Raw genomic sequence first — 14,331 nt, 5'->3', positions numbered from 1 at the left:
GGCCCCTGCCCCACCCTATCTCAGCTTTTACCTCCAGCCTGTTAAAAATGATATCAGCTCGTGGAGGGCGAGCATTAGCATTTGCATTTTATTGGAGGCATGGAGATTTAGAGCAGTGGATACATCAGCTCTGAGCAGACAGAATTAGTTAACAATGCATTATCTGCCTTTTATGGCGGCCATAATTCTCTCACTCCCCTGGCTAGGGGAAGAGATGGGGGTGGAGGAGGACTGGACGTAACGCTAGACTGCTCGCTCCACGGTGGGGGCTTCTGGGAGAGCCTGGGCTTTGTTTCTCGATGCTTTGCTGCGCATTAAACGCAAAGAGCATCGCTGCGGCATTACGCTTCACGATTCGAACAACAGCCCAATAGAGGGCCGATAAGCGTCTCCAAAGGTCACGGCTAACGACGTGACCTTGCGTTCTTAATGACGGCGCACATAATCGCGCACTAAAATTCAGCAGAATCGTGGTGTAATCGCGCTTGCGTGTGCGTTTAGGCTTTTTAGGTTCGGAAAGGGATTCGGAAACCGTCGCATATCGCGCTTATGAGGCCTACAGGACGCCGATCGCTGATCCGAAGGAAGCGACGGCGCTCGAGTGCACTTTGTGTGTGCGTTCCGGCGGTTTGGACGGTGCTGCAGTGTGGATCGAACACACTGCTGCAGTCTTCCCCTCCCAAACTCCAGCCCTCGACCACAGCTGTTCAGTGGTCCCCTTGACAGCCATCTATTAGAGCTTATGCGCAGCAAAAACCCATCGGACCACATGCAGCCCAGAAATCATGCACACAGACTCTATTCGCCGCTCGGTGACTTTTTTTTTTGCCTCCGCAAACATATTCAAAGCGTGCACTCTTTGCTTATTGGTAAAAACATCGCTCAGGAAAGGCAAACCCCAAAGTTCTGCTCATAGCTCAACATTGTGGGTTTTACCATGGTGATTATGAGTAGTTTGTCCAAAAGTTCAAATTCTGTGATCATTTACACACCCTTACGTCATTCCAAACTTTCTTTGGTGAAATGAAAAGTTATTTTGATTAAATAAATACATAAAGTCAAACACTCCTAAAAATAAATGTTCTAAAAGGTTTTTTCACAGCAATGCCATAACCATTTAAAAAGAACCATTGTGTGTGTGTGTGTAAAGAACATTAAAAAAATCTAAAGAACCTTTTGTGCATTGTAAAGGATCCATGGATGGTTCTTCATGCCAATAAAGAACCTTCAGTTTTAATATAGAACCACCTTTTTTGGTTCCCCATAGAACTTTTCAGTGAACAGTTCTTAAAAGGACCACTTTTTCTCAGTGTAAAGGACATTCTAATATTCTAAAGGACTTTTTGTGGATTAGAAAGGTTCTATGGACATTAAAGGTTCTACATGGAACCATTATTGCCAAAAAAGAATCTGTTGTTTTCTTAGTGTGAAGATCATTTTAATAATCTGAAGATCATTTCTCCACTTTAAAGAACCTTTTGTGCGATGGAAAGGTTCCATGCTCTTAAAAATAATGTTTTTTTATTGGTTCCATGAAGAACCTTAAACATCTATGGAATCCTTCCATTGGACAAAAGGTTCTAGAGTGGAAAAAGCTTCTTTAGAATAATAAAATTTTCTTCACACTAAGAATATAATGGTTCTTTTAAGAACTGATCACTGAAAGGTTCTTTGGGGAGCCTAAAATTGTTCTTCTATGGCATCACTGCAAAATCCCACTTTTATATGGATGTTAAAGGTTCTTCATGGAATCATTGATGCCAATAAAGAATTTTTCATTTAGGAAAGTTTTGGCCAAACTATTCATTTAACACACTAATCCTAATTCATTTCAAGTCATTTTGCTCGTGTGCAAATGTGACTTCACATACTCTATTCTCCATGTCTCCTCCTGATCTTACATTCCTCGAGTCCTGGTGGAGCAGAGCGAGTGTGACAGCTCTCCAGCGTTCCATAAAGCATAAATGCAGCCTCTCAGCTATCTGCTGAGACTTCTGCTCCCCGGGGCTGAAAATTTACTAGTGACCTCTGCATTCCACTTCAGAGCTGAACCGCTTCCCCCTTTTCCCCTTTGGAAAATTCCACTGCCACTGAGGTAGTCGAGAAAACGGTATTACAGCGAGGGGTTACGGCTCAGACGCCACCTGGACTGTGACTCTGGACTGTGCGGAGCTGAGGCCATGAAGGGGCTACAAGCAACATTCACAATAGGCCAAATGTCTCAGAAACACGATACAAATGGAAAACAGTGAACTGGAAGTCTATATAATGAGGCAAAAGCAAATCTGCAGGGATAGGCTATTGTCATCATCCGTAAGATATGACTGCGATATTGAATATCTGTGAAATTGAGAATGAGTGGACTATGGAAACAATGTATGGCACTCATACAAATGTTCTGCATGGGAAATTGCATGAATCGAGTAAAATTATCCTGCATCAAGACTAGGTCAAAACAGAGAAATAAGTTGTGCAATATCAGTGCTCAAATATCAGTGAACATAATGCATCTATAGGCCAAATAGTTTACTTTAAATAAGAATGAAAAGTACTAATACACCCAGGAATCCCTATTTATTTTTTTTATTACTGTATTCAGAATCCCTATGCAACTTATGGTGTACATTTTTTGGTAAGTAGAAACAAGCAGGCAAGACTTGCTCCATTATGACATCTGCTGGTACACATCAGCACTGCTTTTCAGGTTAAACTTAACACTGCACTAAATGACAAAGGTGCATATCTGATTTGTTCAAATAAATGTTTTGAAATAGTTTTTTCACAAACATTGCATAGAGTGAAACTTCATAATCTCAGCACTACAATGAAATTTATTTTGTTTGACTTGAGTCAGAAAGCCAAGGTTTAGGGTTTCCAGAAATGTTCAACTGTTAGTGTTGAAAACTAGATTTACTACAATATGGTACAGGACATTAAAAAAGGCTATGCACTTAACATAGCAAAAGACAACCATTGTTACACATTTTAAAAACAACTGCTAGTCATGTGTATAAATGATCATGGAAGGGATGGTCCTTTTGTAATATAACAAAAACCATACCAAAAATAAAGAAATGTAACTACACAATGTATAACCCTGTTTAAAAATTTTCCCCCACATTACAAACAACTCAAACTAAACCTTTCTCACTATTCTACGGCTGTCAGCGGACTGTGCCCATACATTTCAAATAAAACAAGCTCTTTTCCTGTTGTAAATGATCTCGAAGGAGTAGCTTTTGTTCAGTGGCTTTGCAAAGCGCACAAAAAGCACTACAGAGCACAAAACTCTAGTATAAGCATATAACCTTGATTAACACCATTTTATTGAATCAACTCTAGGTTAAAAAAGTAATAAGAACCAGACATATGATTAAACTACCACGTGAATGAGAACAGCTCTGAGTTCATGAGGTCAAACAGGGAATGTGTTCACCAGATCAGCCACAAGAGGGAGCATATCAGTTAAACATATGAAGCATCATGGAAAAAGTGTGCAGAAACAGATAAAAATGTCCCATTTCACACTTACATGATGACGATTGTCTGCCCTCCTGCAAGCAACAGTGTTAAGTTCAAAGGTAAGAGTTGTAAAAATGGGCCAATTCTTAAAGTAGAGGAGTTTTACAAAGACAGAGCGAGAACGCGGGGAAAAAATGGATGTTAATGTTCTAAATTCAATATGGGGAAAGCGATTATAAGGTGTAGTTTCTTTATGTGGCTTTACTGACAATCAGAAACCAAAAAAAACTAAAATCACAGGATTTCGGCCCACATGGGTCATTATTAAAGTTAAAATGGTGATACAGCAAAATTCATTCTAACTGGTTGAAAAAAACAAAAACAAAGCAGAAATCGGTAGAGAAGGTGACATCAGCTTGTGAAATAAAACCCAACGCCGTCACGTCTTTATCCAGCGTTTTAGATGTTAAACGAACACAAAACTGACATTTTCAGTCATTTCCAGCAACACTACCAAATCAACTGTGAGAATGAAAGTTAAAAGTTTGACATGTACGGGTTTCCATTGTTTCACATCTACACTAGCACACAACACATCATAAGAACATAGTTGTAGGGGCACAAATACACAAATTATGACAAAATAGAAGAAAGATCAGAGAGAGTAAGAGAAGAGAGATCACATTCCACCGCTCTGCTGCAGCCGCAGTTCGCCATGGCCTTTCGGGTTGTCTGGTGAGAGATGCTTTTTCATGAAGGGTGGATGGAGGTTGTCATGGTGGGCAGTAACCTCCATTACTTGCTGGCCGTTTTATTTTTACTAAATGGTCCGTTAAAAGTTGGCTAAGAGAGTGTCACCGGTGTGACAAAGGGCACAAGGTTTGGAGGACTCAGCGTCTTTCCTCCCCCCATCTGCCCTTTAAACCGCTGTGGCGCTCTTTTCCTTCTTGTCGCCGTCTTCATGCCAGGTCAGACGCTCCTCGTAGAAGGCAATGACGATCTGTGGGCACTTGTGATTGGCTTCCTTTGCAAGCACAAGGTCTGCCTCATCAGAGTCCTTCCTGTGGTGTGACATCAGCAACAAAGCAAAGACAAATTTGCATTAAGTGGACAATTGCAGTGTTATACATCAGCATTAGCTTCAGTTCTAATTGAAACTGTGTGACAATGCCCTTAATTTGTTAGTTAAAGCTTCTTAAAACTTAAACAGAATTAAACAGATGTCTAAAAGACATCATGATTGTGCTGACCTCCAGATACTACAGCAGTTCAAACTGATCAAACATCAGGCATTGACTTTGTTTACATTTATTGCATACAATCATGTCATAACATCAGTTTTTAAAATCAGATTGAATACTTTAACTCATTTTAAGACCTGCACAAATAAAATGAAGACTGTAAGTCCATACAGAAGAAACATTTACAATTTCAAAATAAACCATGTAACTCGGATTCTTTTACTCAATTAAACAGACTGGGGCAATACAAATGTATAGAAATTTTATTGAAGTTTATGCACTAATGTATCAATACATAGAGATTAATTATACCTTGCTAATACAATAATGTAACCATACAGTCATAATTCATCAAACGTATAAGTGTTGGCTTAGTATAAAATGTGTGGTATTCACTGATCGCAAACTGCTCTGAAACTGCCAGCCTGTAGCAATACTAACGGCTCTGAGTTTTGACTCTGAATGTGCAGCAATCGCATTTAAGTCACAGCCTTATGAAGTTTAATCATCACATTAGGCCGTATAGTCACCCCCGTTTATCTGTCCGCAAATTTAAAACCTCTAAATATGATAATCAATACTTTTGTTATGCCAGTTATGGCCTTAAATTTGATCAAACTAAATTTAAGACTACGGCTGCGTTTACACTTGGCATTAACATGCGATCACCGTGATCTTACACTGAGATCCGTTCACAATGCGTCCTCAACTACCTCTGGACCAGGACACGCTGATCGGATAACATTCCGATCAGAAGCGCGTTTACGCTTGTCTTTTCAATGTGTATGTGGACAACATCCGGATACAGGTCGCATGTTAATGCCAAGTGTAAACGCAGCCTAAGATTAAGGACCAATGAAAACCCTGAAAAATATATTCAACCCTAAGGAGCTATGCATATTTGATTACAGCTTTATATTAGAAAACGTTTCCGCAATAGTAATGTCTACATTTGTAAAATCTGTGATCACTGAAAGTTTTTTTTGTTTTTTTCATGTAGCTATGCTGATTAATTATGGTTTATTTTATTGTATTATGCACTGTAAAACTAGTAACGTTTGACCAATGGAACATTTAGGCAAAAGACAATTAGGATTATGTGGTTTGTAGTGCTAAACACGCTATACAATACAAAAGGCTGCACCTGAAATAAACAATGCATTTTATGCCACATTCTAAGAAGAAAATACAAACATGAAAAGAATCAAAAAAGGAACATGTTTATGGACTCAGGGTTTGTAATTTCCATAGTCTGTCTGTCAAAGTGCACATTTTTATGTATGCTAAGCTAAACATACCCTGTACAGGTACCAGTCAGGAACTGCAATTATATTTTTATGTAAATAACACAAGATGAGAAATACAGAAACTGTAAAACAGACAAATACAAATACATGCAGAGTGGAGACTACAATGAAGGGTTCAAATGTACAGGTGTAAATAGGTATAGAATGGTGACAAAAGAATAATGGTTGTACAGTCTCACACAGGGCAGGAGTGTGGATGTGAGCAAAGTTGACACAAAGAAACAAGAATGGATCAGTTTGCATCATTTCAAACATAATGCCAGGTGTAAATGTGGCCATTGACACTTTTGTCCTAACACCCGTCTCGGGTGATCCAATCACAATTGGTCAGTTGAGACACTTCCCTGATTACTCCTGGTATCAACGTGCATCTCCTGTGACCACTTGTGATGGGATTTAAATTAAAATTCAACGTCCACTGTTATTTTAACTAGAATATGGTCAGACTTGTGGCTTTGGTTCAGATGTGTTTCTAAGGAGAGATTCATTCAAATAAATTGAATCAATTTTACTCCCGATATGTAAAGAGCTGTTTTACTCACCACTTCATAAGGAACATAAGGTCTCCACAGGAGTCTGTTGCCCCAATAATCTTCTCAGGCTCCAGGCCTCGCTCAAAACCTCTCGCTACAAGGATCTCATCCTAGAAAGAACAAAGACGACAATCAAAAATCGTTGTTTATAACAAACCAATCCATCATAAAGGAACTTAACTGTAAACCTTTGCTTCTGTCCAAAATACGAATCCATAACGCAAAATAATTCTGATGGCACCCATCCTCTGCAGAGGATCCATTGGTGAGCAAGTGATGTAATGCTAAATCTCTCCAAAAATCTCTCTCAATGAAAAGACAAAATCATCTACATCTTGGATGGCCTGAGGGCGAGTACATTTTCAGCAAATTTTCATTTTTGGTGGAACTATTCCTTAAAGCAAGTAATGAGGTAAGAAACATATTTTAGAGAGAATTTCAACCCTCTGGATGTACTTGCAATATCAGCATGGATATTGCATGGTAATTACATTTTAATGAAGTTTAAGTGGGGGCTCTTAAAACCTTTTTCGTTAACCTCTTACCTCCTTTTTCTTTTTGGGTTTGCTGCCGCTCCTGTTCTCTTCCTCTGAGTTTTTCCTCTTGCTGCTGCTGCTGCTACTGTCTTTGGGACGGGCCGAAGAAGAGCCTGTGCTGGAGGGCTTGCTGCTGGGTGTGCTTCCGCTGCTTCCCTTTTTATAGGTCTTCATGAACTCAGCAATAAGCTCTGGACAGTCCAGGTTCTTCTCTGGTTCCCATGTGTTGTGTTTGCTGCAAAACAATGCATGATTCATGCATGATAAGCTAAAGCCACTGGATTTCCTCATATCATAGATACACCTTCAGGAAGTTTACATACTATGACAAAACTATGAGTGTTCTTCAAACTAGGTTTTTTTTTTTTTTATTAGACTTGTCCACTAATCTCAATGTAAAAACTACTGATGTTTTTCCATGCATTTTAAGACTTTTACATGCAGTAACACATCTCTTCTTGAGATGAAACAGTCTATACTACTTCTTATTATAAAGTACAATGAAGACTTACTCTGAAAAGCCTTTCCACTTCAGGAAATATTCCACACGGCCCTTCACAACTCGCCTGTCCATGACCTTCTCCACTACATACTCTTCCTCATCTGAGGAAGCAGCCTCATCATCTTCACGGTTCTGGTTCTTCTTTGCCATGGCTTATTCTGAATGCCTTTCCTATGAGCAAGTGTGACCTGTGTGGCTCCCTGGTCCGGGGAGGAAAGTGTTCTCACTGAAAAAAAAGTGCTATTAAAGTTAGAAACAGAGCAGTCCTTTACCATACAAAAATACAAAAAGAGGAGTGTATTTGACTGTTCAGATGCATATTCATTTCAAATATAACTTAAATATAAACAAACATCTGATGTCAAAATAGATCTGTGCATTAGGTCTTGCAGTGTAAACGTCTAATAAATCTATTGCTGTCAGTTATGTAATTAATATTAATCAACCAATACTATGGATAATAATAACTTGAGAAAGTGTTAATTTAATACCTCTAATTCATACAGCCTATGCTAGAGTTTTATTTTAGATTCTCTAACTTCTACTAGTGATATATGTTGATAGTGCTGTTAAGAATGTAGAAAAGGAGTTTACTTCTATTGTCTTGTAATTTGTCTCTTTGATTAAATTTTATTACTCACTGTTTACTTTAATAATTGCCTGAAGACAAAGGACAATGTTTACTTAAGAAATTAGTTAGCAGTAGTTTCTGCTGTGGCACTGTATATCATGACATTTCATTTTTTTTTTTTATTAGACTTGTCCACTAATCTCAATGTAAAAACTACTGATGTTTTTCCATGCATTTTAAGACTTTTACATGCAGTAACACATCTCTTCTTGAGATGAAACAGTCTATACTACTTCTTATTATAAAGTACAATGAAGACTTACTCTGAAAAGCCTTTCCACTTCAGGAAATATTCCACACGGCCCTTCACAACTCGCCTGTCCATGACCTTCTCCACTACATACTCTTCCTCATCTGAGGAAGCAGCCTCATCATCTTCACGGTTCTGGTTCTTCTTTGCCATGGCTTATTCTGAATGTCTTTCCTATGAGCAAGTGTGACCTGTGTGGCTCCCTGGTCCGGGGAGGAAAGTGTTCCCACTGAAAAAAAAGTGCTATTAAAGTTAGAAATAGAGCAGTCCTTTACCATACAAAAATACAAAAAGAGGAGTGTATTTGACTGTTCAGATGCATATTCATTTCAAATATAACTTAAATATAAACAAACATCTGATGTCAAAATAGATCTGTGCATTAGGTCTTGCAGTGTAAACGTCTAATAAATCTATTGCTGTCAGTTATGTAATTAATATTAATCAACCAATACTATGGATAATAATAACTTGAGAAAGTGTTAATTTAATACCTCTAATTCATACAGCCTATGCTAGAGTTTTATTTTAGATTCTCTAACTTCTACTAGTGATATATGTTGATAGTGCTGTTAAGAATGTAGAAAAGGAGTTTACTTCTATTGTCTTGTAATTTGTCTCTTTGATTAAATTTTATTACTCACTGTTTACTTTAATAATTGCCTGAAGACAAAGGACAATGTTTACTTAAGAAATTAGTTAGCAGTAGTTTCTGCTGTGGCACTGTATATCATGACATTTCACTGGTCTAGGTATATTGTATGGCATTAATATGGACTGTTGTCTATATTGTGAAAATTCTATTTCCAGCAAAAATAACCATATCCTGAACTGAAGTTACTCTTAACATGATAACAACAAAAGCTGGACAGTATGAGCAAAATCTCAGGACTTAAGGCTAAACTTTTCTTACCTTAAAAATCTATATTTATTTTTAGACACTCACCTACAGTATTCTATTGGAGGATGTGACCTTTTAAAGTGCAGAGATGATTCTTGGATTACAGCATTCAGAGCTCCCCTAAACAAATACAACTCATTTAAACATTACTGCACTTACACATAACCAAAATGTATATCAATAAACATGCATAAGGAGAAACGCATTCAACGCTCTAATAAATAATTGTAGAGGACTCTTAGAAATGGACACACAAAAGATCAGCATGCCTTTGATTTGAGGAGCTGTAAAATAATTTTCAAGCCTATATGCATACTAATAATAATAGCAAAATAAATCAACTTTAAAAAATGTTTTGTTAGTAAACATTGCGCACACACTGTTATCAAAGCTAAAGGAACAACAATGCATGCCGTCTGTATACATTACATTAAAATCAAGCAGTTATATTGGGATGCAATTCCTATATTCATTTACTAAGATACATATTTAAATCAACCTTGCACTAGAAATGCGATAAACCAGCCATGTGTTCTTATCTTACGGTCTTGAAGGATTTTAGCGAGCAAGGCCAAACAATGTGAAAACATTGAACAGCCCTGCACGACTCTCACGTTTTCATAGTCTCACGTTGCATGTCATATGCGATCTAATTCCCAATGCATTTATTCCTAAATACGAAACATAATTCACATCGTAAACGGATTTAAATGCAGTGCTAGCTGCACTGCTAACATTTAGCTACAGAAGTTCCATTGATTGCTACTGTTTGCCTCGCTATAAGCACATTTCGAAATAGCAACAGTACAAAAACAGAGAGAGAGAGAGAGAGAGAGAGCGCGCAATACAATGAGAGCATAATTTCATGCGTTTGCCGGTGTTGTGTTTGTGTAGAACGCAAGCTCAACTAACTTAGCCAATGCCTGCAAAAACAATAAACAAGGCTCACCGATACCCAGGCGCATGATACCAGGCTAATATAGCTCAATTAGCTTACACGCTCCACTTCTTTCTTCGGTTCTCTGCATCTAACCGCTACAAGCAAAGCATCCGTGTGCTTTTTCGCCTTTATTTGAATATTATCGTCGTGCTCGCTAGTGAGCCTTTGCTTAGCAACAACGCGGGCCGAGCAGAACAGATTTCACCTGATCCTATCATGTTAAAGCGTAAAACACACTGACGGATTAAATCATTTCCAACGCAAGGAAAACATACAATGATATATCCTGACGTTAATTTGGATAACTATTGTATACTTACTGAGATATTTTTCGATGTTTTCTTATTCGTGTTGGATAATGAGGCTGAGGCGGCGGCGGTTTTTTCCCTACACACAGGAGTTTGCTGCCTTTCGCGCATGCATCCGTCCAGTGGCGCGTCCAGCCAATCAGCGTGCGCCTGAGCGAACCGCTCTCGCGCCAAAAACGGCCTCACGCAAACAATGGGATGCGCACGCGTCACACGGCAACTAAAACCACAGACTTTGCTGAATGTTTCTGGTATTTAAAAAAAAATCCATATTTACCTTTTTAAAAACACATATTTTCATATAAGATGAATGAGTGCCTTTGAACAAGGGATGACGGTTATATGGAAGCTGTGTGAATAAAATATAACTTGTAAATTATTAATCCCCTCATATATATTAATACGTTTTTTAAATAGTTTTTGCAACAACAAAAAAAGCGTTTTGTTTTTTAAACGTATGAGAAAGAAAGATTTGTAAACGCACTAACCTCTGTTCCAGGGATTGACTTGAGTCTCAGCCAATCAGGTATCGTCAAAACGCAAAACAAACGCGTTAGCGGGAAGCGTAAACCAATCATTGTCTGCAGTAGGAGGGGACTGTATTTGCCCAAGCTATTTATGGTATCTCCCCTGTTCTTAGTGCTTGTCTCATCGAGAAGCGTGTGGCGCAGCACGGACAGAAATAGTCGGTAGGATGTCCAAAGAGGTAGGGTGGCTTTAATAATGCAGCTAGTTTTGCTTTTGTGAGAAACGGTTTAAGCAATGTAGTTTTCATGTTCTGAGCGTTTTCCGATTTAACTCTGATCTCATTCGTGGCTCTTTTGTTAATGCAAATAGCGTGTTCGGCCGCCATTTTAACTCTTGTACTATGCACACATAGGCCGCGTGTTTGCATTGAAGGTCGTGTTCTCGAAAATCGTAGTTTCTTTGTTTTAATTCCTCACCGGCCGTATCTGTGATTGTTTACATTAATTTTTAATATATATTTTACTGAAACAAAGGTACTGTTTATAGATATGCCGTGTTGTGCGGCACCAACATGGCGGAGGTTTTTCGATCACCTCCCCCCCAAATAGAGTCTGTTACCTCAAGGATTAATGACGCTTTGTGCATGAATAAATTGTTAGTTTAATATTCGCTGCAGAATAATGCACACGACGCATTCCGTTTCAGTGTTAAATTATTATGGGTTATTTCCAGGGCCAACCACGTGAGCCAGAGCAGCTGCGGAAGCTCTTCATTGGAGGTCTCAGCTTTGAAACCACAGACGATAGTTTGCGGGCGCATTTTGAACAATGGGGCACCTTAACGGATTGTGTGGTAAGTTCCTTCTATCTGGCTTCTATACAGCGATATACAATATGGATCGTATCTTTGCATAATCTAACACCAGTTATTGTGGTTTAAGGGTATGGTGATGACCAATAGGTGTTTTAACCCTTATTATACTTATGTGCTGTTGTAGGTGATGAAAGATCCAAACACCAAACGCTCCAGGGGCTTTGGGTTTGTCACTTATTCCAGCGTGTTCGAAGTCGATGCCTCTATGGATGCACGGCCCCACAAGGTCGATGGTAGGCTTGTGGAGCCCAAACGAGCTGTGTCTCGAGAGGTGCGTTTTAACACCCCAAGCCTTTGTAATGTAAAAACTTAAAAGACGTGTATGAATGCAAATGCCTCATTGCATATCGGTTTTAGGACTCCAACAAGCCATTTGCTCACACAACTGTGAAGAAGATCTTTGTGGGTGGCATTAAAGATGACACTGAGGAGAACCATCTTCGTGATTACTTCATACCATTTGGCAAAATTGAGGCCATTGAGATAATGGTTGACCACAAGACCGGAAACAAAAGAGGCTTTGCCTTTGTTACGTTCGATGACCATGATGCCGTTGATCGTATCGTCAGTAAGTGCTTCTGTTCAAGTGTAGGTTTTAGTGTCTTAATATTGTTGGTCTTTTTATTCTAAATGATAACATCTATATCTTCCCTCTCCTTAGTTCAAAAATACCACACTGTGAATGGGCACAACTGTGAAGTCAGAAAAGCTCTGTCTAAACAAGAGATGCAAAACACTGGCATGAACATGAGAGGTATTTTGGTGTTCAAGGTGTTTATTTTTTTTCCGTTTTAATGTACTTGGATGTATTAAATGGATCTTTTAAAATGAAATCTATAGGCCGTGGTGGTGGAGGAGGTGGAAACTTCAACAGATATGGCAACAATGGTGGCTACAACAATGACTTTGGAGGCGGTGGTGGCAGCGGCGGCAACCGCGATGGCTATTTTGGAAGAGGTACGTGCCAAAATGGACCTTGAAGTTTTAAATGATCAATTTAAGTTTTCGTATGGACCAAGCCATTTTCACAACCCTTTTCAGGAGGCAGAGGTGGTGGTGGCGGCAGCGGTTATGGAGGCGACTGCTACAACAACGGATTTGGTGGCGGAGATGGTATGCAGTGGTTTCTTGGTTCTTTGAAAGTACGGTTTAGTAAAATGTTTTGATTGTTAATGTTAAAGTAACTTATTCCTGTTGCTTTCTCCAGGTAATTATGGTGGCGGCCCTGGTAACTATGGTGGAAACCGTGGATATGGAGGTGGCGGCGGAGGAGGACATGGTTATGGCAACCAGGGTGGCGGTTATGGTAGTAGTGGTGGCGGCGGCAACAGCAGCGGCGGCGGCTATAATGACAATTACAACAACGGCAATGGAAACTTTGGAGGTGGTGAGTAGATACCAGTCTGAATTCTGAACTTCCATAGAAATGACTTGAAGAACTGTCAGCAGTAACCAGGTGTATGTGGTGTTTTAAATGTGAATAGGCAACTTTGGAGGTGGTGGTGGCGGCAGCGGAGGTGGTAACTACAGTGACTTTGGCAGCTATAACAACCAGCAGTCCAACTATGGTCCCATGAAAGGGAACTTTGGAGGTGGCGGAGGAAGAAACAGTGGCCCATATGGTGGTGAGTTTTTCATAATGGCCTTTTACGCTTCCCTTTTGGTTTAAGTCGCCTTGTATAAACAACTTGAATCCTAAATGACATGACGTCTGTTTTTAGGTGGCTATAGTGGTGGATCTGGTGGTGGATATGGAGGCAGCTCTGGTGGAAGACGGTTTTAAGCTCAGAAAGGTTAGTTTCTAATTCTTTTGACTACTTTAAATAGACTTGCAGGTTAACAATCCCAATACGTTAGTCTTGGACTGAATACTCATTGCTATACTGTAACCTTGCTGTACATCTGGTGTAGAAACAACAAACCTCAGGTAGTGTGCAGCTTAACATTTGTTGTTCATATTGTTCAACAGGACTGAGTGCTTTAGGAGAGGAGAGCGAGAGAAGTGACAGGGCAGATGCAGGTTTACATCCCTAGATCTGCTCAGCCAAACAGGTTTGGCAGATTTACAGCTGCCACCAGAAGAAGTGTACAGTAGTGCTATCATGTGTGGGACATCATGAATTTGTCATCATGCAGACTTATTTTATATTGTCTATGGAAAAAAGCATTCCAATGAGGTTTTATGTAGAACTACTTTCAGTCTTTATGGTTTTGATTTATGTAACCAATCAAGGTGAAATAAAACATCCTTTTTGTTTTTTTAAAAAAAAAAAGAAAAGATGTGTGTTAGTCATTTTGTTTTCTGGGTGTTTTAGCGTAGTACACTGACTTAATGGGGAGCTTCTTTGAGCCTTTTTAGTATGAAGTAAACAAGACTGT

General features: G+C 39.2%; 2 protein-coding genes across 7 annotated transcripts in view; one reads left to right on the top strand and one right to left on the bottom strand.

The window, feature by feature from the left end:
* Window positions 1–3,970: 3,970 nt before the first annotated feature.
* On the bottom strand, window positions 3,971–11,164 carry LOC107714996 (chromobox protein homolog 5-like). Of its 4 annotated transcripts, none has more exons than XM_016521005.1 (7): window positions 11,100–11,157; window positions 10,624–10,831; window positions 9,409–9,483; window positions 8,476–8,691; window positions 7,089–7,314; window positions 6,553–6,653; window positions 3,971–4,523 (listed from the first exon to the last, which is right to left on the bottom strand). In XM_016521005.1, exons 4-7 carry the CDS (start codon window positions 8,613–8,615, stop codon window positions 4,382–4,384), a joined length of 609 nt encoding a protein of 202 aa, XP_016376491.1. In that variant the 5' UTR covers window positions 8,616–8,691; window positions 9,409–9,483; window positions 10,624–10,831; window positions 11,100–11,157; the 3' UTR covers window positions 3,971–4,381. The 4 variants fall into 4 exon arrangements, with proteins under 4 accessions (XP_016376491.1, XP_016376493.1, XP_016376495.1 ...); XM_016521007.1 differs by lacking the exon at window positions 8,476–8,691 and adding an exon at window positions 7,592–7,807 and having other exon boundaries at window positions 11,100–11,155; XM_016521009.1 differs by lacking the exon at window positions 9,409–9,483 and having other exon boundaries at window positions 11,100–11,164.
* A 52-nt stretch (window positions 11,165–11,216) lies between these two features.
* Window positions 11,217–14,331, top strand: part of LOC107714994 (heterogeneous nuclear ribonucleoprotein A1-like) — a 3,950-nt gene continuing 835 nt past the window's right edge. The window contains exons 1-11 of one of the 3 annotated variants that reach the window (XM_016521004.1): window positions 11,217–11,317; window positions 11,812–11,931; window positions 12,077–12,223; window positions 12,310–12,520; window positions 12,614–12,706; window positions 12,793–12,909; window positions 12,994–13,065; window positions 13,181–13,339; window positions 13,437–13,577; window positions 13,674–13,745; window positions 13,922–14,211. In XM_016521004.1, the coding sequence (XP_016376490.1) occupies window positions 11,306–11,317; window positions 11,812–11,931; window positions 12,077–12,223; window positions 12,310–12,520; window positions 12,614–12,706; window positions 12,793–12,909; window positions 12,994–13,065; window positions 13,181–13,339; window positions 13,437–13,577; window positions 13,674–13,735 (1,134 nt within the window). In that variant the 5' untranslated portion in view covers window positions 11,217–11,305 and the 3' untranslated portion in view covers window positions 13,736–13,745; window positions 13,922–14,211. Of the gene's footprint in view, window positions 11,318–11,811; window positions 11,932–12,076; window positions 12,224–12,309; window positions 12,521–12,613; window positions 12,707–12,792; window positions 12,910–12,993; window positions 13,066–13,159; window positions 13,340–13,436; window positions 13,578–13,673; window positions 13,746–13,921; window positions 14,212–14,331 lie in introns of those variants that run through there. The other 2 variants (XM_016521003.1, XR_001637050.1) reach the window with 2 other exon arrangements.

Source organism: Sinocyclocheilus rhinocerous, unplaced genomic scaffold (genome assembly GCF_001515625.1).
Source record: "Sinocyclocheilus rhinocerous isolate Xijiao unplaced genomic scaffold, SAMN03320098_v1.1 scaffold28, whole genome shotgun sequence".
In the NCBI taxonomy this organism is placed as follows: domain Eukaryota; kingdom Metazoa; phylum Chordata; class Actinopteri; order Cypriniformes; family Cyprinidae; genus Sinocyclocheilus; species Sinocyclocheilus rhinocerous.
The sequence above is the reverse complement of the archived record's forward strand: the minus strand, read 5'-3'. Positions and strand labels throughout refer to the sequence as shown.